This window comes from Solanum dulcamara, chromosome 3 (assembly GCF_947179165.1).
Source record: "Solanum dulcamara chromosome 3, daSolDulc1.2, whole genome shotgun sequence".
In the NCBI taxonomy this organism is placed as follows: Eukaryota; Viridiplantae; Streptophyta; class Magnoliopsida; order Solanales; family Solanaceae; genus Solanum; species Solanum dulcamara.
In genome coordinates this window covers 41,200,164-41,224,830 of record NC_077239.1, presented here as the reverse complement: position 1 = coordinate 41,224,830, position 24,667 = coordinate 41,200,164, and the positions used below count along the sequence as shown (strand labels likewise).

The 24,667-nt window shown below is 36.6% G+C and overlaps 1 protein-coding gene across 1 annotated transcript in view; it reads left to right on the top strand.

Annotated features, from left to right (window-relative positions):
• Positions 1–13,244: 13,244 nt before the first annotated feature.
• Positions 13,245–24,667, top strand: part of LOC129882542 (N-terminal acetyltransferase B complex auxiliary subunit NAA25) — a 36,319-nt gene continuing 24,896 nt past the window's right edge. Inside the window, exons 1-10 of the mRNA XM_055956889.1 lie at positions 13,245–13,495; positions 13,689–13,845; positions 13,925–14,043; positions 14,121–14,195; positions 17,384–17,477; positions 17,582–17,700; positions 18,655–18,725; positions 22,224–22,365; positions 22,451–22,626; positions 23,042–23,244. Of these exons, the coding sequence (XP_055812864.1) occupies positions 13,349–13,495; positions 13,689–13,845; positions 13,925–14,043; positions 14,121–14,195; positions 17,384–17,477; positions 17,582–17,700; positions 18,655–18,725; positions 22,224–22,365; positions 22,451–22,626; positions 23,042–23,244 (1,303 nt within the window). The 5' untranslated portion in view covers positions 13,245–13,348. The remainder of the gene's footprint in view (positions 13,496–13,688; positions 13,846–13,924; positions 14,044–14,120; positions 14,196–17,383; positions 17,478–17,581; positions 17,701–18,654; positions 18,726–22,223; positions 22,366–22,450; positions 22,627–23,041; positions 23,245–24,667) is intronic.

The window sequence follows — 24,667 nt, the reverse complement described above, 5'->3', positions numbered from 1 at the left end:
ATGGATGGTCCACTCAGCCTTAAAGGAGGGGTAGTTCCATCTTTTCCTGTCATTTTCAAGTTAAAACCTTGACTTTTTGGGACAAATTAAGTCCCTTATCAGTACCCTACAACACTTTTTCCCTGATTAACACTTAGAACACTAGAGCAAGGTTTGAAGAGGAGAAAAAGTTATAGTTTAATCATATTCATAAAGTTCTTCGAGTTTTTCCAAGAATAATGTTCTTCTGGTATGTAAAGTTAATCATAGCATTGGACTAAGTTGTCCTCGTTCCCTATATCTCAATTTTGTCATTAAAGAGTTCAAGCTTGAGTTTTAATCCTATTATATTGTTTTTTGAATGAGTTATGATTTCTTTTATCGAGTTCTCTGCATATTTATTGATATTGTGATTATTCCCGTAATTTGAGTTCATGAAAGTGTTGTTCATGCTTACACCCATATGAACTCTAGTTGAGTATTTACATTACTTCCCGCTATGGATTGTTTGAGTTGAAAAGTGATGTATTTTCATGTTTTGATTAAAATAAGAGTTTGAGGGAACAGGAGTATCCCAAATGTATTGCATTACTTGAATTCATAGAGTTTTACATTAATGATTTTATGCATGATTTTCAGAATATAAATGAGTTATAGCAATATGCATAATTGGTATTTGAGAATGAGTTTTAGGGGACAAGAGTAGCCCCAAATGCATAATGAATTTTAGAGAGAAAGCATAAAGAGTTGAGAAATATTTTGAGATAATCAAAGTAAAGTCTAATAAGATTAAATGAGATCAATTTTGAGTATCTTACCCACCTTATGATATGAGCACTATTACATGATTTTTTAGAGTAGTATTGTCACACCCCAAACTCAAGGGGAGTAACTGGCAGCTAATGTCAAAACTTAGGCCTGAGAAGACCCTGTTGAACCACTTGATAAAGGCACATGGTAGCAATACACACAGTCAAGAAAGCAAATTAGTATATCTCGAACTAAAAATAAGTCCTCTGACAGCAAGACCCCTGTTAACCACTCTAGAAAGAAAAACTACTCCCAATAATTCATATAAAGCAATGAGCAGGTAACACATAAGTCCTATTTAGGTCATCGAGGCCATCACCATATCTAGAAAAAACATAAACCCTATGTAGACCATGAAGGCCACCATGATCTCTATATAATAACTTGAACAAGTATACACAATGTAAACTAGGCCAATAAACTGGTAATGGCTAAAAACACAAAAACAAGGCACAATTGGCTAACAAGGTGTAGCTAACAAACATACAAGGCCAAAATGGCCACCATCATTCCTATACAACACAACTGACTAGTCTTCAAGCCTTTATGGATATAATACTTGGTAGGATAGAGCCCCAACCTACCCAAAAACTATAAACAACAAAAAACAAACCTTCAAGACTTTGGCAACCTCTGGAAGAAGGGAGTCAACCAATCAGTTGGATAGGTGGCTATGCTACTCGGCAGGTTTGTCTGGTCGTTGCTCGAAATTTGCAGGCATGAATGCAGTACCCCCAAGCAATGGGGCTAGAGTACGAATTAATGTATCGAGTATGTAAGGCAACTGAAAATAAAACTAAAGTATAAGCACTGAATGAAAATGGCATGGGTGAAACACAAGTACAATACCTTATCTCTCTATAAGAAGGCAATATAAACACATAACAAAAAACCTAGCATGGCTCCCATAAGCGCAGCAGGTGAAAACAACACACAATCACTATAAGTTCTAACTAGTGCAAACAATTGCTAAATACCCATATTATCCCCCTTACCTGGATCCCAATGATAATCTGAACTGTCTGAATGTACTATCCCATGAATCAATGTAGATCTGAGACTCTGTGGTGCAATGCATATATGCTACCTCTTAGGTACAGCTTTCCCATCCCGTAGGTATGGTCTACCCAGCCTGTAGGCTCAGTCTACCTGGCCCATAGGCTCGGTCTACCTAGCCCATAGGCTCGGTAAAACAAATCAATTGGTATGCTCAAGAACCCTACAATATTAGTGTCTATTGAGGCCAAAACAAGCTTATAGGCAGTATCTCAATGACAAGACATAAAAAAAAATAACAAGTAATCATAATTGATCAAAGCATAATCATGACATGTCTTTCTAGGCAACTAGGCAAGGAGTAGAGTATCGCTGATAGAAATTAATCATACTGTGGTAGCCAACTCAGTAGGTAAGGCTACAAATCATATAAGTACCATAAGTAAGTCATGAAAGGATGAGGCCTTTAGGATCATGCCAGAAGAGAAATAATTGCCTTAACATACCTTTCAACTAACTCCAAAAAGGTGTCTTTATACAGCTTTGCCAACCAAAGAAATGCAATAAAGCAAAAATCAACATAGTTGCAAACCAGCCATAACTAATCGATAAGGAACTAATACCACACTCATGACCAAAAAAGTCCAAAGCATAAAATAAGTCTAATAACAACAATAATCAGCAGCTAAATCCATTGAAGATGTTCCAACAATATCTCGATAGAGCAACAAGCTCTCAAGGCGACTTAACTAGTAGTTCTTCACGCCTTTCAACCTAACAACCATCCAATACAAACTTAATATGAATCACACCATTCCCCCTATTACCTCCAGCACCTTAAAACCATCAGTACACAAAATTAATACCCCAAACAATTAAGACAAAGGGGCTGCCCACAGACACACTATCAAAAACACTACCACGGATCTCAAAATTAATAAAAACGATACTAGGATATGGAATTACGAAGGAGGGTTGTAAAAATAAGATTACCTCAACAAAAATATTTGAAATAATAAGCTTGAAAATATGTCTCCTTGCAGAAACCACAAACAAAACTTAAATCAATAAGAAAACTATACCACAATGATGAGCTCGCAACGTAGAGCAACTTCCATTAAACTTCTGAGTTGAGAATCTAAGCATCCAAGATGTATTTGGAAGGTGGGTTAGATTTTTCTCTGAGTTTTTATCTATTTATAATGAATAAATAACGAAGATGAGGGTCTTTTATAAGAACAACCGACTTAGAGATAGGGGACCCACCTAGAGGTGCCTGCTTGTGCAGTCTCATGAATACGCGCATATCTCACTATTCTAAAGTCGTATGGATAAGTGGTTTAGTTTTTTGAAAACTAGACCCGTAGACCTTCGATTTGATAAGTATGGGAATTCTAATTCTTTATATATTAGGAGGAAAGGCCTGAGATATTTGACTCAAAATTTCAAAGAATTCCTTAACAACATTTACAATACTTTTTTTCTAACTTTTCTTTGTTAAGTTCCTTGACTTTCACACTTGACATATGAACTTTTTTCAATTAAATTAACCATAAAACATCCTTCCTAATATGTTATAAAGTCTTAGTCTTATTTCAAAAGTAGAAGTTAACTTCAATAATCAAATGAATGGGGTGTTACATCCTTCCCCCCTTAGGGACATTTGTCCTCGAATGATAATGATATATGAAGTAACATCAGTAACAGCAAAAGGAATCATACAGTAACATACCTCATATACTCAAATATGGGACTACTCCTCTGAAGGAACAAATAGGTGGGGAAATTTATACTTGTTTTCCTGCTCAGCTTCCCATGTTAGCTCTTCAACATTACAGCTCCGCCACAACACTTTCCCAGAAGCTATATCCTTATTCTGCAATCTTCTTATTTGGAGATCAAGTATGGCAATAGGGACTTCTTCATAAGATAGATCATCTAAAATCTAAATATCTATTGTGGGTACTATACGTGTTGGATGTCCAATACACTTTCGTAACATTGAAAAATGAAATACTGGTGTAATGTTTCTAATATGGAGGTAATTCTAATTCATAGGCAAATTTATCTATCCGTTGCAAGGTGCGATAAGTCCCAATGTACCCAGGGCTTATTTTGACCTTTTTTCCAAATCTCATAACATCTTTTATTGGAGAAACTTTATGAAAGACCCAACCATCAACATCAAACTCCAAGTCTTATGGCCTAACATCCGCGTATGATTTTTAAATTAAGAGCCATGAATGCTTGTCTTGCATTTAACTCTGATGGCTCTATTGCTTTTGATTTGCAAGTCAAACTAGTTCTACTTGAACTGGTGAAAAAAAGCACAGAAGTTAGACGAGAAACTGGTGAAATTGATCAAAGAAGCTCAAATTGGAGAAAAGGTTGATTTTAAATTAAGGGAGGATAGTGTTCTACTTTATCAAAACAGGTTATGTGTCCCTAAAGATGACCATTTAAGAAAAGAAACTTTGAATGAAGCACATACTTTACCATATGCAATGCATCCTGGAGGTACTAAAATGTACCAAACCATTAAAGAACACTACTAGTGGAATGGTATGAAGAAGGACATTGCGGAGTTTACTTCTAGATGCTTAGTTTGTCAACAAATAAAGGCCGAGCATCAAGTCCCGACTAGTCTGTTACAACCCTTGTCGATACCTGATTGGAAATGGGAGAGAATAACTATAGACTTTGTTTCTGGGCTTCCACACACTCAAAGAAATCATGATGCAATTTGGGTTATAGTTGATAGGCTAACCAAAAGTGCTCATTTCTTGGCTATCAAGGTGGACTACCCACTTGAACGTCTAGCAGAATTGTATGTTGAGGAGATTGTGAGGTTACATGGAGTTCATGTTTCTATTGTATCTGACCGAGACCCAAGGTTTACATTTAGATTCTGGAATAGATTGCAAGAAGCTTTGGGCACTAGGTTGAACTTTAGTACATCTTTCCATCCTCAGACAGATGGTCAATCCGAGAGGGTGATTCAAATCTTGGAAGATATGCTTCGAGCTTGCATTATGGAATTTGAAGGTAGTTGGGACAAACACCTAGCCTTAATAGAATTTGCTTATAATAATAACTACCAATCAAGTATAGGCATGCCTCCCTATGAAACCTTATATGGGAGAAAGTGTAGAACTCCTCTTTGCTGGAGTGAAGTTGGTAAACGAAAACTGGCTGGTCCTAAGATTGTGCAACAAACTGAAGATAAGGTAAAAGTCATCAAGGATCGTCTAAAAATTGCTTCAGATAGACAAAAGTCTTATGTTGATCTTAAGAGGCGTGAAATTGAATATCAAGTAGGAGATAATGTGTTTTTAAAGGTTTCTCCATTGAAAAAGATTATGAGATTTGGTCAAAAAGGAAAACTTAGTCCTCAATTTATTAGACCATATGAAGTACTTGAGAGAATGGGTCCAGTTGCATATAAATTAGCTCTTTCATCGGAGTTAGATAAAATCTACAATGTCTTCCATATTTTTATGCTTAGAAGATATCGCTTTGATCCATCTCATGTTCTTCCTGTCGAATCCATTGAGATAAGTCCTGACCTGACATATAATGAGGGACCTATCCAAATCTTGGCCCGTGAGACAAAAGAGCTTAGAAACAAGAAAGTTCCTTTAGTAAAAGTCCTTTGGAGGAATCATTCTGTCAATGAAGCAACCTGGGAGCGAGAAAAGGATATGCGAATTCAGTATCCATATTTTTTTTTTGAGTATAAGGTAAATTTCGAGATGGAATTTTTTAAGGGGGGAGAGTTGTGACACCCCAATTTTCATTTATGGTTTTTTCTAAAGGATTGCCAGGTGATCCACGTTATCTATGAAGTTCTACCTAAGCTATTGATTGGGATATCTTACATAACAAAGCTACTTGAGTACACATCAAGCTTAATTAGCAAGGATTATATAGGTTCTTAAAGTGAGACGAAATTACGAACCCACGAAAAAGGGAAAAGGACGCATAGCACCTACTTGAAATAAGTAGGTGATGCACCTGCTTGGACTAAGTAGGTGATGCACCTACTTGAAATAAGTAGGTGACACACCTGCTTGGGGTGGACCCCCACACTGCCACGTTGCATCTTTGGATTGGGCGCATAGATGAGGTGGTGCCCTAGGGGCTGGACATGTGTCACCCCTAGGGGCATCCACGTGTCACACTTTAAGGGAGCATATATATACATGTTAAGATGGACTATTGTTGGTATTTTGGGCATATCCTTTTGTATAAAAGTGATGTAGGGGTGATTCGAAATTATATGCGACCCTAAGACACATGTATATAACTTTAATTGAGGCCACAAAACCTACTTCCCCTATTTATTCCTTTGAAACTGAGCAACAATACAAGATAGTATGCTGTCCAGAATTCTAGTTTGAATAGTTTGGACTGATTTTTATTAATTTCATATTTAGTTTCAATATGATGAGATGCTTAAACTTAAGTAGATATTTGATTGTGTATTTAAGGTGTATATGTGCTTATACAAGCTAAGAGAAACTGTTTGACGAAGTAGATTTTGGTTGGTCTATGGCGGAGAGGAATTGAGCTCCCCGAGTTGTGGTAGAACCTATTGTATGCTAAAACGCCAAGGTTCGTGTATAAACTTGAACTTGGAATATTTTTCTTTCCGAAATTTGAAGTATCTTGATGGGTTGTTTTCTTACTCCTTGTCTTGTATTATGGTATGACTATTATCTCAAGTATTGCAAAACTTTCGCTAAACCGCCTACTTGTACGAATTACTTGATCATTTTGCATTCTTGTTGGGACTTTGTCCTTCTTGTTACGGTGACTTGTCATCGATATTGGCATGCCTCTCGATTTGGATCTTACCCATCTTGACTTTGGATTTATATTTTATCTTGACGATGGGGTTTCGTCCATTCTTGAGTATGAGTGGAAAGCCACTTTCAACATGGTTCTTGATTCTCTTAATATTGGGTGACGACCCTTCTTGATTTCAGGGCTTCGGTCCAACTTAAAATTGATTGTGCTTAGTGTAAAGGCATGACGTACCTATTGGGTGAAATTGATTATTTGACAACTCTTTCGAATTGAATTATAAGTTTCTTGATACTTGAGCCTCCGAATATTGATATTGATTTTGAAACTTTTCAAGGTTTGTATTTGATACTTTGATATACTTGTTCATTTGGACTTACTTTTACCTTATTAAGCCACCTACGATGAACTAGGAAGTTGAAGAATTTATTGCAAGAACTCCTTGAGAAAGGTTGAAAAATCAATTGCAAGAACAACTAGGAAATTTAACCTCCCTTTTCGGGGGCAGCCGAAAAGATTTTCAGGGAAGACATCAGGAAATTCACACACCACGGGTATATCTTTAAGACTTGGACCTTTCAGGCGTGTATCAAATATATGAGCAAGATATGTTTCACAACCTTGTCTAACCATCTTCCTTGCCACTATCGCAGAGATGATATTAGATGTCAATGATCTTTCACCTTGAACAATGATGTGTGAAAGTGGAGGAGCTCTAAAGGTCACACGTTTTGACCTACAATCAACTACCGCATGGTATCTATAAAGCCAATCCATACCGATAATGACATCATAGTCTTGGAAAGGCATTTCAATTAAATCAGTAGGGAAAACTAGATTTTGAATCACCAAGGGACAATCTCGATAGATTTGATTACAAACAACTTGTTGCCCAAAAGGACTTTGGACAAGCACCCCACAATCGAGTCTCACAGATTTCATATTTTCAGGAAAAGCCAATGATGAGCAAATATACGAATATGTAGAACTAGGATCAAATAATGTAATAACACATAAGTCGAATAAGTGAAATTTACCAACAACCACATCTTCTCCATCCTGATCATCCCTCTTTCTCATCGCATAAGCTCGTGCTATAGCTCTTGACCCGCCAACTAGACTGGCAGCACCTGCACCTGTTGCTTGTGTATTTCTAGATCTTGCACCTCTATTCCCTTGAGAGGGAGTGGTAACAGATTTTTGAACCGAGCCTTCCGTACACGGAGAAGAAGTGGGGTTAGGACTAGGACAATCCCTCAGCTTATGATCGAAGCTCCCACAATTAAAATAAGCATCAGAAGCTCTTCTACAAGTACCAAAGTGATTCCTTCCATATTGTGCACAAGTGGGCATACGAGTCTTGCCTTGGCCAGATCTTGGAGTGCTGGCAGTAAAGAAACTTGATCTATTCTGCTTATGTTGGGCAAACTTGCGAAAAGTATTAGCTTGGGAACTGTCAAACCTCTCCTTTTTTGATAGACCTCCCAAATCTGCATAAGCTTTTCTGAACTTATGTTCATTTCTATTGGCTTGTTCCTTGTCGATCCTTTCCCAAGTAAGAGCAGTTGAAACTAATTTACAAAAGTTTTCATGTTGTAGGACCGCTACAAATTTTCTAATAGAATCAATCAAACCATTTTCGAATCGCCTGCACTTATCTTTTTCGTTATTAATAATACCTCTAGTATAATGGGACAACTTGAGAAACTTCTGCTGATATTCAGCGATAGACATACTCCCTTGCTCAAATTTAAGAACTCTTTTTTCTTTGCATCATGATAAGTAGGTGGGACATACTTCTTATGAAATTCTTTCCCAAAATCATTCCAAGTAAGAACAGGAGGTTTTTCCCTGGCATTCGGTACACTTACCCACCAATCATATGCATCTTTTTGTAATAGTGAGACAGCATACTTAAATTTGGCAGCGTTAGAACACTCTAACTGCTCGAACACTCTTTCAATCCGTTCCAACCACTGTTCGGCATCTGTAGGGTCAACAGTGCCTTCAAACTCAACTCCACCTATTTTTCTCATTTTCTCAAAGTTTATTTCATTAGGGTCAGGCACTCTTCTATCCATGTGATGAAAGAAATTGGCTATTTGTTGAAAAGGGGGATCAACAGTAGGAGAACTATGACTCATTTGCGGGTGTGGCCCAACTCTCATACCCTGATTACTTCCCATTTTAGATCCTCTTGTACTAGGAGGATTAGAATTAAAATATTATTCTCCAACCCTTTCTTGTAGGTGAAGTTGGGCATTAGAGGTGTTTAAATCCTCACGAGCGGCTTTCATAAGTCTATTGGAAGTAAAAGATGCCACGACTTAATTCCTTCATAAGGAAATATCACATTGCATTAGGGACATGTACATGATGCATATGCACTATATTCAAAAACAACATGTAACAAAACAAACAATATACCAACAAGTCACAACCAAAGTCCTAGAAGCATAAACCTAGGCTTTGATACAAACACTTGTAGCACCCCCTTTGGGAGGATGCCACTTATGAAACAAAAGGTAGTTTTTTTTAAATCACAAATAGTCAACACCATTGCGGGTCCCTAAAATACACAAAACTCAAACCAGTAGTTATTACAAAACTATTATCATCCTTTGTGAAAAATGACAAGCCAACATATAAACGCAGTATAGGCATGACTTGAGTTAAAAGCACACTCTAAAATAGCAAAACTAGTCACCCTATTCAAGTTACAAACATATAATTTTGTTTTCACACTCCTTTAAAATTTCATACATAGGTGTCACATGTATCATGTACAAGTCCCCCAAAATATTTACAAAAACTAGATGCATATGCAGATGTGATCTTCACAAGGGCTCCAAAAAGTCTACTCCAAATGACCATCTTCATACCTCATCCCACACATTACCTACAATAGAAAACAACGATCGTTAAGCATAAAGCTTAGTGGTGTATAAATTTTGGGCTTGGAGCCATTAAATTCTTCAACTCCCTAGTTCGTCGTAGATGGCTCAATAAGGTAAAAGTAAGCCCAAGTGAACAAGTATATCAAAGTATCAAATAAAAATCTTGAAAAGTTTCAAAATCAATATCAATATTCGAAGGCTCAAGTATCAAGAAACTTATAATTCAATTCGAAAGAGTTGTCAAATAATCAATTTCGCCCAATAGGTACGTCATGCCTTTACACTAAGCACAATCAATTTTAAGACGGACCGAAGCCCTAAAATCAAGAAGGGTCGTCACCCAATATTAAGAGAATCAAGAACCATGTTGAAAGTGGCTTTCCACTCATACTCAAGAATGGACGAAACCCCATCGTCAAGATAAAATATAAATCCAAAGTCAAGATGGGCAAGATACGAATCGAGAGGCATGCTAATATCGATGACAAGTCACCGTAACAAGAAGGACAAAGTCCCAACAAGAATGCAAAATGATCAAGCAATTCGTACAAGTAGGCGGTTTAGCGAAAGTTTTGCAATACTTGAGATAATAGTCATACCATAATACAAGACAAGGAGTAAGAAAACAACCCATCAAGATACTTCAAATTTCGGAAAGAAAAATATTCCAAGTTCAAGTTTATACACGAACCTTGGCGTTTTAGCATACAATAGGTTCTACCACAACTCGGGGAGCTCAATTCCTCTCCGCCATAGACCAACCAAAATCTACTTCGTCAAACAGTTTCTCTTAGCTTGTATAAGCACATATACACCTTAAATAGACAATCAAATATCTACTTAAGTTTAAGCATCTCATCATATTGAAACTAAATATGAAATTAATAAAAATCAGTCCAAACTATTCAAACTAGAATTCTGGACAGCATACTATCTTGTATTGTTGCTCAGTTTCAAAGGAATAAATAGGGGAAGTAGGCTTTGTGGCCTAATTAAAGTTACATACAATTTCGAATCACCCCTACATCACTTCTTTACAAAAAGATATGCCCAAAATACCAACAATAATCCATGTAGGATTTCAAAACAAAATCTGGACAGCACCTCCCCTATACTTCATCACTCCTTTTCGAGTAGATAAAATCAAAAGTGGATTTTATAGCCTAAATGAAAGTTATAGACCTATGAAATAGCTTTTCAAAACATCTTGAATCACTCGAAACGAAGCTTTATAAAAGGAGTTATACTAATATTACTAACAGTAGTCCCATTCAAAAAACTGGTTTGGTAACAAAAACAAGAACCTCCTCGCTGCCCCAACTATAAATTTTATGTTGTTAAACACTGTTACTTAACCGAAGGATACCTTAGACAATTAATTTATGGAACAAAATCAGAGGACTTACCTTATTTTTATTGCTGCCGTTACTCTCTCTTGTTCTCTAAATTCTCTCAAAGTGTAAGTATAGTTTGCTGAAGAAAATGACCTCTTAGTCATCTTAACATGTATATATATGCTCCCTTAAAGTGTGACACATGGAATCCCCTAAGGGTGACACATATCCAGCCCCTAGGGCACCACCTCATCCATGCGCCCAATCCAAAGCTGCCACGTGGCAGCGTGGGATGACACATATCCAGCCCCTAGGGCACCACCTCATCCATGCGCCCAATCCAAAGCTGCCACGTGGCAGCGTGGGATCCACTCCAAGTAGGTGTGTCACCTACTTGTTTCAAGTAGGTGCATCACCTACTTAGTCCAAGTAGGTGCATCACCTACTTAGTCCAAGTAGGTGCATCACCTACTTATTTCAAGTAGGTGCTATGCCTCCTTTTCCCTTTTTCGTGGGTTCATAATCTCGTCTCACTTTAAGAACCTATGTAATTCTTGCTACTTAAGCTCGATGTGTACTCAAGTAGCTTTATTATATAAGACATTCCAATCAATAGCTTAGGTAGAACTTCATAGATAACGTGGATCACCTGGCAATCCTTTAGAAAAAACCATAAAATAAAAATTGGGGTGTCACACTACCTTGGCAAGTAGATTCCCCTTTTACTTCGTTGTATGAGGAGACAACGGAAATTCATGTTATAGCTCACATGGTCTTATTGTCAGTTATGGTTCTTGTCCCACATATGTATGATCTCTTACGTATGCCATAATTTTTAAATTGTGATTTTTAAATGCTTTGGTCATTATGATTTTCTCATGACTTCACTTATCTCATCATATCATGTGTTTTACGAACCATTTTATCTCATGATTTACGTTGCATGTCATGCCCTCATACTTAGTACATTCCAACGTACTAATGCATACTCCTTGCCTACATTGTCTCATAATGTAGGGGTTGAGATTGAAGATCATATTCATCCACGTGGCTAGTTAAGCTTTTTTATCCGGCGGTATTTGTAGTGAGTCCTCATTTATCGGTGACTACTCATCGAGTTGATTATTATTTTTAAAGACTTTTGTTATGTTTCATATTTAGGGTGAGCTAGGGACATGTCTTAGCCCCCGCCCATGCTCATGAGTAGAGGCATCTAGTTGGACAAATGTTTCGAGTCTATGTTGTCATGTGACATTCTTAAATTTCTATTCATGGTTTAGACTCTCTTATAATGTTTTCACTTTTACTTTACGTTATGTATGCTTATGATATGTAAAAGAGGCCTGGTTGGAGCCTTTTAGGGTTTCGATCGCCGTGTTACGACTAGGCCCTAGGTCGGGTCGTGACAACAACTTAAGTTGTTGCATCAACTTAAGCAGTTGCTTCATCAACAACTTAAATAATAGCAACACCTTACGACAACTCAAGGAATTTACTACATCAACTTAAGCAGTTGCTTAATCAACAACTTAAGTTGCTGCTTCAACTTAATGTATTTAATGAAGCAATTTAAGTAGTTGCTTCATCAATTACTTAAGTTGTTGCGACAACTTAAGGTTGAAAGTTAAGAAATTTGTTGCAACAATTTAAGCGGTTGGTTCATCAATTACTTAAATTTTTGCGACTTATTAAGCAACTAATGATTTTTTCTTTAACAGCTGAGAAGACGGTTACTGCAAGTACCTCGTTTGTTGAAAAAAATAAATAAATTTTGAAATTGCTGCAGCAACTATATACTTTTTTACTCTTATTTTTCTACTATGTCATTCATACATTATTTATTTCTTCAGATTTTCATCAATGTCACACTATCACAATAATGAATACAATGTATTAGGGCAAAAAAACAACAACAATAAACTATGAAATATTTGGAGAAACAATAAACATAGCATACACACACAACATGCATATTCTTTTTTTTTTAAACTATGAAAACTCAAACTCAAAACCCTAATTATTTGGAGAAATTTTTACTTCTGTCACAATGACAATGTCGACGAAAAGAGAAGAAGACGACGAAGATGAAGAGTAAAGGGCGAGCCAAAAATAAAGAAAAAACAGAAAACTTGAAGAACTTTGGAGATCTTTGGAATGAAGAAGAAGAGAACGATTTTTTTTTTGAAGATGCTAATTTGAAATGAATCAGTTGTGGCTCTATTAAAAAAGTGTTGAAAAGTTTGAATTTTTTAAAAGTTTAACAAATTTTAAAATTACACTTCACTCCTATTTAATTTAATTTCATAATTAGTAAATGATTTAATTTGACCTTAATCAACATGTCATGTTTTTTTAATTAGAGTTTTTTTTCACCCGACTCTTATCTTCTCTTGATAGTTTGGTATATTTGTCCTTTTCCCTGAATAAAATAAAAATAAGGAGGGATTAGGTTTTCTCCTCTCTCGCGGACACTCAAAATCGTTGCTTCCCTTAAAATACGACGTCTAAATTGATAAAATTTCTGGAATGGCGTCAAAGTTGGGGTTAGCCGGTGGCATACCGGAGCGTAGAGTTCGACCCATTTGGGATGCCATTGATTCTCGCCAGTTCAAGAATGCTCTCAAGCACTGCACCACTCTTCTCTCCAAATACCCCAATTCTCCATATGCTCTGGCAAGTTTCACATTTCTTATCTTCTTTTATTTGTGTCCTTTCAAATTTATCTGTTTCTGTAAAGCTCCATGGCAATTTGGAATTCCAAATAGTCAATAGCACTACTTAGCTCTTAAGTCATTATCAGCCAGCCACCTGCGTTGGAAATATCATCATGGTCCTTTTCCAATAATAATGATTTTGCACTGTGCAGGCACTTAAAGCTTTGGTTTTGGAAAGGATGGGTAAAGCTGAAGATGCATTTTCGGTTTGCTTAAATGCCAAAGAGCTTTTGTACACTAATGACGCTGTCTTGATTGATGATCTTACTCTCAGCACTCTACAGATTGTTTTCCAACGACTTGATCACTGTCAGTACTCCATTTGTTGTCCACTTGGACTGAAATGGTCACTCAATAATAATTTGAATTTTCTTTTGTATCTTGACAGTGGACATGGCCACAAGTTGCTACGAGTATGCTTACGGGAAATTTCCAAATAACCTAGATCTAATGATGGGCCTCTTCAACTGCTATGTGCGTGAATATTCCTTTGTGAAGCAACAACAGGTTGGCGACATCTATTATCAAGTACAAGTTAGATTTTGGTATTGAAGCTTACATTTCATTTCCTTAACCATTTGTAGATAGCTATTAAAATGTATAAGATTGCTGGTGAAGAAAGGTTCCTGCTTTGGGCAGTATGCAGCATTCAATTGCAGGTTCTCTCTTCAGTTCCCACTCTTATCTTTTTCATTAGTTTTGCTCCACCACCAGAAAGATAATTCAGGCCTCAGTTCCATTTGTTTTCTAATCTTCCTTTTTAAGTTTCTTTTAGGTCAAAAGCAACGAAGAGGAGGTGTGTGGACCACCTAGTGAGGAGGTGCGAGAGCCTGGTTGTAGGGGGTATGCGGAGGGGTAGAGGTAGGTCAAATAAGTATTGGAGAGATGTGATTAGACAGAACATGGTGCAATTTCATATTATCGAGTACATGACTCTAGATAGGAAAGAGTGGAGGTCGCGTATTAGGGTAGAGGGTTAGTAGGAACTCCATGGATGGAAGAAGATCCATGGATGAAATTCCCATATACCTTGGTGAATAAAAGTCCTAAAAGATCTTGTATTTGAGACTTGAGCTTGAAACCTTAGCTTGACTTGTAGAAAAAGACTTAGAGAATTTTTTGAGAGAACATTAGGGTTTTGAGTAAATGAGAGGGAATGGGTAGTTATTGAAGGGTAAGGGTAGTTATAGGTCTTGGAAATGGGTCCAAAACGACATAACTTTACTATTAAAAGAATTGGAAATATTTAGAGTACCCTTGGAAAAATAATAGACTACAGGCTCTACGGATGCCCTCTATGGTCCCTAGAGTTCTATATGGACTGGAGATGGTCTCGTGGAAGTCATAGGAGAAAACCCACTTTCTGAAGCCCCTTCTACGGTTAGGTCTACGGCTCGTAGAACCTTACAAGGACCATATAATCTCTTGTATAACTTCCTTGATCCAAAATTCCCTAAGTGTGATGGCGTGGTCTGCGGACCCTTCTACAGTCCATGGAATCCACCACGGTCTGTAGAACATGTCCGTCCTGAGGGACCTTTGATCCAAGCATTTGAAGTTCTTCTATGACCTGGTCTGCGGTCTGTAGGACCTTATACAGACCGTACAACCGTCCGTAGACTCTAACTTAAGATTTTTCCTTTTTCCTCAAACCCTTCTATGGACCGTGTTAAGCTTGTATGGGCCGTAGATGGCCTCGTACAGTTTCACATCAGCAACTTTTTCTGAGTTGTTTTTTCTAATTTCGACTTTCCAACTTCCAGGGTATTACAATAGTATTTTGTCCCTAGTTTCTTTGTGGTGTAGTTACGAAGTCCCAATTTGTAGAGAGAGGATTGAATTTCTTTTGTTGAGAACCATATTTTGGTGTAGGTTCTCTTCTTTTGGTATTTGACTTGTATACGGGGTTTTCCCCCAATTCTTAATAGTATTATTTACCTTATAAAAAAATGACTTCGTCAAAACGATATGGACATGTTTGGAGTATTCACATAGAATCATGTAAATATTTTTATGGAGCATTTATGTATAATTATGCTTGATAAAGTACGTAAAGAATAAGGCCTATAATGTTATATACAAGGTAATTAAGAGAACGTAAAAAGGTAAAAAGTTACCTAACATATACTTTGGTTTGGATTACAAGCAAAAATATATTGGCTCCATGAGAAGAACAATCAATCGACAAGACTTGTAGGTGAACAGAAGAAAAATTGATAAGTTGAGAAACTGTTCATAAATAGGTCAAGAAATAAAATTTCGTTTCCCAAAAGTAGAAAATTAAAATCGCATTCAGATAAATATGCCATCGTTCAATTCCCTCAATTGATATATGCAAAAAAGGCATCTAAGGTTGACACACAAGTAGTGGATCGTGAGGCCAAAGACTTTCATTACAAGTGTGAATCATCTTGGCAATATGTTTTTTTTTAACATGGAAGAATTGTTTTTAAGGGACACTTTCCATGGAAAACCCAAATAATGTCCTAGACAAAATAGTTCTTTAACTTGAAATAATTTTTAGGTAGTTTAAGTAAGGAAATCAAAGGATTTATACCATTTATAAGTTCTAAATATTAGGACTTGCATACCTAGTCCAAATAAGAAAAGTTTTAACCCGTAAAATTTTAGTTGATCTCAAAGTCCTAATATTAGTTAAATAATCAAATGACTATATTTCCCACCGTAAAATACTATTTTGAAATGGGTAATAAAGGTGAACACCTTTTGCTAAAGGGTTTAGTGCTTTAAATATAATATAGATGTAGATTAACTTGTCTCAGTACCTTGAACCAAACGACCCCTTAGTGCCATATTTTAGTATTTTCAATTTCTTTGCAAGCCTGAATGGTGGATTGTTGATGACCTTATAATCTCAACTTGATCTACTAGGTTGACCTTGAGCTAATTCTTCTGAATATCTGTTGGGGTATGCACTGTTTTCTTTTCTGCACTTCACGCGAACTAAGATATATCTGAGACTGATTATTAGATGAATAAATGAGGTTTAACCATGATGTGGATGGATTATGATACACTTTTGAGAGTATGCTTTCTGGATCTAATTGTGTGAGCCTTTTGTCAGAATTTTTGAATAAAGTTTTGATAGGCTAAAGTAAATATTGAATTTTTGAGTAATATATTCGAGGGGAGCAGAGATAGTGTTTTTTTCTGCTTTTAAGAAGAACAAAACAGCTACGACTGGAAAGATATCTGTCTTGTTTGCATGCCCAGGCACTTCATCATATGTGCTGCATTCCTACTTTATCAAAAAACTCATATATGCTGTATTACTTGTTAGAGCTATTGTTGTCTGAGTTTGAGGCTCCTCCTGAAATTATGCAGGAGAAAAAATAAGCAATTTTTTGTTAACTCTAGCAGTATTAGAGTGAAATAATTTTCATGATTGGAGGATGACTATGTCAAAGTCAGGTCACACATCTTTAGAATAAAAACCACTCATTCCAATCATATGCTTTCACAGGTCCTTCTCCCTTTTTGCTCACTACACCCTTGCTCCTATCTTGCTCTCATCCTTCCTCTATTACTTTTTTACTGTGGACTTATCATGTTGATTGCCACACACAGCTCTCTGTCATGTTAGCTACTCTTGGTAGTGCCTTTTTTCGGATTTTGCTGGTTTGGTCTTCAGAAAAAGTAGTAGTACTGTAGTGCATGCATGCTCACCATAAAAACTTTCGATGTATGTATGGCAGTTCCTGATCCCCCAAATTTTCCTAATTCCGGTGTATAAATCCTGAAAATTGCAATGATTTATCTTATTGCAACTTTCTGGTGTTCAACCTTAAGAATGTCAATTTCTCATATTCCTTCCATCTTATTATAGGTTCTCTGCGGTGATGGAGGTGAGAAGCTATTACTCTTAGCAGAAGGTCTCCTGAAGAAGCACATTGCTTCTCATAGCTTACATGAACCAGAAGGTGCTTTTAGTTTATTCTCCCATAACTCATGAGTAATCAGGCTTGGTGCTCTCTTATCCTTGATCCTTGTTGTATCTACTTAAACATTTCATACTTTTTTGCAGCTCTTATTATATATATTTCCTTATTAGAGCAACAATCTAAATATGGAGATGCCTTGGAACTTCTTACCGGAAAAGTTGGGTCTCTTATAATGACCGAAGTTGATAGACTACGTATACAGGTACTGCCTGCAATTTTCTGCTTTTTCATTTGTTGGTAATTGATTAAGTTGACTAGTCATAACAATGACTAGTAAATTTGAAAGAGGAAGGACGAGTTCCTTTACATTTGAGGATATTCCTTTGCCCCTGGGGCTTAAATCGAGTGGTAAGAGCGCAACCGTGATGTGTAGGTTAGGGGTTAGGGCATGTCATGGGTTCAAATCCTACTACAGACAAAAGCCTGGTGAGGCCAATTGTCTACCGAGTTTCGAACCGTGCACCATTGACTCTCGAGGATTTCTTGGGTTAAAAAAAATTGGAACTAGGTCGTGTGGAATGGGTGCAACCTTGGGTTCAGGAGAGCACAGTTCTCTTGCTAATTGTGCTTTTCTAGAAATGTCAAAGCATCTATTGTCAGGGCTTATTTCAGATAACCATCCCTTGGTTTTAGAATAAAGTCAATATATTAATGAACTATGAAAAAAGTCTAAATAAACCTAGAGTTGTTAATATTAAACATACATTGGAAGAAGTTTGAGAAAATTTGTAGTCATAAAACTTGGTTGACCCTCTATTGTATAAAATGAGATACAGAGTAGCATTTCTGGTTGAAACAGAAGTCCCAACTGCATATATAGGATTCATGATTGCTACTTGGATCACTGATGGTTGAATGCTGAACAACGTGGAAGAATTTGTGTAAGGTTTTTGTAAATAGTGTCTTCACTTATGGAAAGAAAATAAAATATGAATAGCATTTTTCATAGTTATGTTAATCCTTAATGTAGATAACTTTTACATTTGGTGTCAGACTCTAGGTGAGAGGTGTCTTGAAAGCATAGAAAGTTGTTCTTCTGTAAATTGGATATACATTTCTGTTCAGTGTCATATGAGTCCTAGGGTACTCTCCTTTATTTTCTGGGGAACATTGTTTTTGTTCCTTAAATGTGCATTCTTTGACTTCAAGTTGACAGGGGAGGCTTCTTGCTAGAGGAGGTGATTATGCTGCTGCGGCCGACATATTCCAGAAAGTTTTAGAACTAAGGTGTGTGATTTGAAAATACTGATTGATTCATGGTCATTGTTTGTTCGTGTGTTTACTTGTAGTCATTTGAATTTTGTATATGTTGCTCTCTTAGGTGTTCCACATTGAAGTTTCTAGAATGATCTGTGGCATCGATTTCAGATATTCTGAGACATATTAAAGAAGATAATTTGACTTGGTAAATTTTCTTAAAGACATTCTTTGAATATATAGATGCCTTCTACCAAAACTAAGGATGAACCTTGTGGCTGTGGCTTGGGAGGGGGCCAAATGTGGTTCTGGTTAATGAACCACATTTTAGAATGCAACAAAATGAATTCCTACCCTCCTTTTTATGATGAGTAAAAATAATAAAAAATAAAAAAGGGTAGAAATATAGCAGGATTAGTGTATTAACACAATTTGGTCAATGGCTGAAGTATAGTAGCACCAACCCAGAGATCCCAGGTTCGAATCCCATCTACAATACTCAATGTGGAGCCAATTTGCTCCAGCCTTTGTGGGCATGATTACCTTTCATTTGTGTTTGTCAACCATAGCAAACTGTTCGGTGGATTCGACAAGGGCAAGCTGGCCCAGAGTATAAAAAGGAAAAAGAAGTGTATATAACACTGTTTGCAATACCATGTTCCAGTCAGCAGCCAAACTACAAAGCTTAAGACGATTTTAACACGCACATTTGTAAATCTGACAATTAAAAGGTTCTCCTCACTGGCATATTATTCGTCTCTCAGTTGAGTTTTTAAGAAAGTTTAGGATTTAACTTGGATTTTGAATCAGAATATTCAAATTAAGAACTGGCATTTGTTGTTCCATTCTTAGTTTTTCTTTTAAGAAAGTTGTCTGACTTGAGAACAAATTATGCTAATCATGTGAAAATACCAATTGAAATAAGAATATTGTGAAGTGTTTAAACTAATACTAATTGAAATAAGAATAGGCGAGGTGTTTAAACAATAGGTTTAAAATTTTTTAATGGCTCAAGCTGAATAGCTAAAGTTGGTTTCATTTTTTTTTTATTGAAGTTTAATTCACGGTTTCCCTACTAGCTGGTGGAAGATAAGATTTCTAGTAATTTTTTGTCTCCTTATATTCTTCTATTGATTATTGAACCTCATTTCTCAACATAATTGGAAGAGAAAAGGCATAAGTACCCCCATACTATGATCGGAACTCCGGAGACACACCTTTTCTTTTACCCCTCAAACTATTTAAAATGGTAAAAGTAGCACCCTCAATGCTGACGTGACATAGAGAGAGTGCACACTATCTTGAAGGCATGCAAAAGTTGCAAAAATAATTTTAAAATTAATTAATAGATACATGTGTCATATTTTAATTGGACATTACGCAATTATTACATTTAATTAATTTGACTGCTTAACCTTCTAAACCTCTTCTTCCCATATTAAATCCTTTTCCTCCGACGAATGCAACCTGTCCTTTTCCTTTGATGACCACTACATCCCGAGAAACTTCAAAGTCCCCAAATTTCAATCTTTAAAAAGACATACACTAAGTGTGAAAAAATAAATTCCACTATAAAAAATTGATTCTTTTAATCACATTCCCCAAAATTCTCATTACTACCATCCGTAAACAGCGTGATTTTGAAGAATAGGGAATGGGGGAGATTTAGTCTTTTTACAAAAGAAGAAACAGGTAACGATCGAAGAGGGAAGGGGGAGAATAGTTTTCACAAGGGAATAACACAGTTCATCGAGATTTGAACCATCATTCTTCCGCTAGATTCCGTCCTCTTCAGCTGTGAAAATCATGTGAAGCCACCATACCTTCACTCCAAATCGGAAAAACAGAGCTCTAGATCTTCTTTGTTTTCTCCCTTTCGAACCACCATAGTTTGCCGCTAAACCATTATGCCATAGTCAGAAAACACCACCTCCATCTCTTCCGCCCCAATACCACCGATGAACCAATGACGAGCCACCCAATACAACAAACAAATCAATGCATTTATGTTGTTACACCATCAGTCTCAAAGTAGCAGCAAACCATTTGATTGAGGAGAGTTGCTCGAGGCTTTCGATTGCCATCTCTGGTCAATGCTCCTACTCTTTCGAAGCCCCTAGTCTCGTCAATGGAAGAGACTCCTCTTGGCGGAGGAAATTTGCCATTGAAATGAATAAAAGATTCAGAAATTAGGAAAGAGAAAAGGATTCTAAAATTAAGAAAGAGAAAGAGTGGGCTTTAATGAAAAAACAACAAGAAAAAAAAATTAGTGCTAAAAAGCATATGAAGTGCGTGTAATACACTAGAGGGAAACTCATTTGGTTGTCTATGCCACGCCAACACTTAGAGGTGGAAGTATTATTCCATTCTAAAATAGTTTAGGGGGTAATAGGATCCCCGCAAAGAAAAAGTGTGTCAGTGGAGTTTCGATCATAGTTTCGGGGCCTTTTCCCTAATTATAAAGCAAGCTCTATCATGAAAGATATAGTTGTTATCCCCGTTAACATTTATTTATTATTTTTTTTTGATAACCGAGAAATCCATCTGTGTCCCGCCCTTTAGACGAACCATAGCCTTCTAAACTCGGTGGATAATGGGCCTGTCCCTCTACCCTTCTCCACTTAAATACCAGGCTTTGCTTTGCATGGCTTGAACCTGTGACCTAAACCACAAATCCTCCACCCTTTGCCACTTGAGTTAGGCCCTGGGGACAACATTTATTTCATGACGAGGAACTTATAAAACTAATAAATATATTAGGGTACTTATAAAACTTTGAGAGGCAGCACATCTCAGCCTTATACACAAGATTGCTATGCCTATTGCAAGAACTGGAGTAACTCAAGTATGCAGGCCAATAGTTCCTCCACCACCAAATTTCTGCTTCATTGATATGATTTTGATTCATTTAGCTGGAGGAGGATGTGTTGTCCTTCTTTGATTCTTCTTTCTCTCTTGTTGTTTAAAAGATGGTATTCTGCAGTTGTGATTCCAGTCTACCAGCATCACACCCCAAAATTATTGTTAATCTTGAACCTCACCGGGAAAAATGAGGACTGCTATATGCAATATTAACTTATCCATGTTGTATCGGTAGTAATGTGGGCTAGCATTTCTTTCTTCGAATACCCATTAAAAGTATTTTTTTAAATACCTGAAAACCTTAAGTTAGTACCAAATTGTGCTTTGCTATTTCTTTTCCTTCACAACACACCAAAACCTTAATGCAGGTTATTTCCCTTAGATATAAACCAGACAGACTTCTTCGGTGTTGGTGCAATATATTAGATTCTCACTAGCATTCGTTGGTTTGTTCTGTTGTAACACATGGTTGATGGTACACGTCTATTCTCTTAAGAACCGAGGTCAGTTTGAAAGCTTTAGTGTTGCATTAAAACTTACTTTCGAAATGAATGGAGGTGGTAACTAAATGGTATTACTTCTTTTGTGTTCAAGTACGACGTAATTTTGGCCTTGTTTACCACTGTTTTATCACAAAAGTATGTGTAACACTAAACTCTTTGGCAGCCCCGATGATTGGGCGTGTTTCCTCCATTATCTTGGCTGTTTACTGGAGGATGACAGTAGCTTGTGTGAGGAAGCAAACAATGACTCTACTTATACTCTAAAGCTGATGGACTCCCAAGTTTCTCACTTGACAGATGAAGCCGTAATTGCATTGCTACTATCTCTAAATAATTTATTATCTCCAGGTTTTGTGATAGTGTCTGACTCATGCAAGTTGTTGAATGCAGTTTGGTTCTCGCCTATCAAATGTGTCATCTCTTGTACAGAAATTGTTAACAGAAGCTAGTAATGATACTGTAAGATGTCCTTACTTGGCAAATATTGAGATCGAAAGAAGAAAGCTTCTACATGGAAAAGGTGATGCGGATAAGTTGATGGAGGCTTTGGTACAATATTTTTTCAGGTAGTTTCTATCATTATTCCAATATTCGTTCTTTTCCTTTGCTAATTTGAACTTTATACTACAGATAGGGTAATATAATTTTTTTTGAAGACTGTTATGCACAGAAGCTTCATTACCTTAGGATATTTTAGCAAGTAGTATTAGAATTCATTACACCATGGATGTCGGCTGAGACTAATCTGAGTTGTGAATTATAGAGTTGAATTTGAATTTCGGCTCTACCATTGAAGTTCTTCTTGAAAATATTGAACTGTTGAGATGAATAACTTTGTGGGCAGTCTCTTTTGGTCATACATATTCCATTTTGCTGATTTGTTGAAATCAGCGATGTATTCTGCTTTATTGTTGGATGTTTCATAGTTATGCTTGTCTATAACCTTCATATTGTCCTTGAGTTTTTCCTCCTTGATCACAGGTATGGACATTTGGCTTGTTTTGCTTCTGATGTTGAAAATTTTATACACTTTTTGGATTTCGATAAGAAGACACAGCTTCTGGAGAAGCTGATGGAATGCTGTGAGTCTATTCCAACTAATCCCAGAAAGACTCTTGGACAGCATATTACTGTCTTCAAAATTCAAAATATTGTTGGAAGCATGGTCGCTCTTCCCATTAATGGTACATCTTCTTCTTAAAGATGCATTACATTCATATTGGTGTAAGATGAAGACTAGTTTACATATAAGGATGTGTTCAAATACACATAATTTGAAGCACACATTGATATCCATGCGTATAGGGAAACTGTTTGACCCTGACACCCTAGTGTGTTTCTCCACTGCATCAACTGAAGGAACACACTTTATAGCTTGTTTTTTCCCTCTAGTTTTGAGTGTAGATATGTTTTGAAGTAGATTCATGTTGAACTAATTGTTTCATGCAAGACTTGAATTTAAACTTAAGGGGTCATAGTGAATTAGAATTGAAAAATGAAATGTAGTCTGTTGATGTCCATATGCCTTGGATTGCATGCAGGCTGTCAGTATCTGTTTATTCTTGGCAGTGTGCAACAATAAAAATGGTAAAGTAGATATGGCGGAGGAATTTAACAGTCGAGGGATCAATGATAGGGTCGTTTCTTTTTGTAGTGGCAAGGACTATGCTTTTGGTGATTATAGGAGTTTAAGGTGAAATGGATATAAAGTATAGGGGAATAGAAGGATACTGAAGGTTATTGGTGGAGGTTGAACTAGATTGCATGCTTGCTCTGGTAATCTCCACCTCATTATTAATGGTCTCACGGGCAGGATAGTGTGTGCAGTGGTGGTTGGGGTTGGCAGTAGCTTGTATGGAGAGTTAGGTAGTCTTTGGACCTCATCTTTTGTATATGTTTATTAGAAATGAGTGGTAGCAGGTTCACTTCAAAGTAATTATTTCTTACATTGTCAAATTTATGCATGTCCTTTCACTCTACTTATGTTACAGTCCTTCAGCGACTTACCATGATGTTTGAAAGCACAGTTGATTTTTTTTGTGTGTCAAGTGATAAAAATATGGATGTGATAGCTTTTTGATTTGTACCAAATTAATGATGTTATAATAGAAATTGCCTATACAGAGAAGAAATTCAATGTTCGATAAATGCTATAATAGAAATTGTCTATACAGAGAAGAAATACAATGTTCGATAAATTGAGTTTTGAGAAAAGTGGACTCAGTTTGGTGTTTCCATAACAGTGATCAGGGTGTGCATTTCTCTTGATGGAAAGAGTAAATGCTCGGCCCTTATCATGGTTGTCAATAGTTCAAATGGTGCTAGGTATAATGTAGATTGTATACATGAGTGTAGATGGAAATTTTGGCTCACAGATGAAGAAACTGTTAGAAAAAATGGCAGAACTTGATGCATTTCTCGAAGACAGAATTTTAACAGAAGAGGAGACAGTTAGGAGGGCAGCAGTTACCATTGAATACGAGGAATTGATTAAAAAAATGAACAAATATCTTGGAGGCAGAAATCAAGGTCTCTCTGGGTTTTGCATAAAATGGCAAATGCACATAAGAGATGCAACAATATTGACCAACTGCTATATAGGGTGAA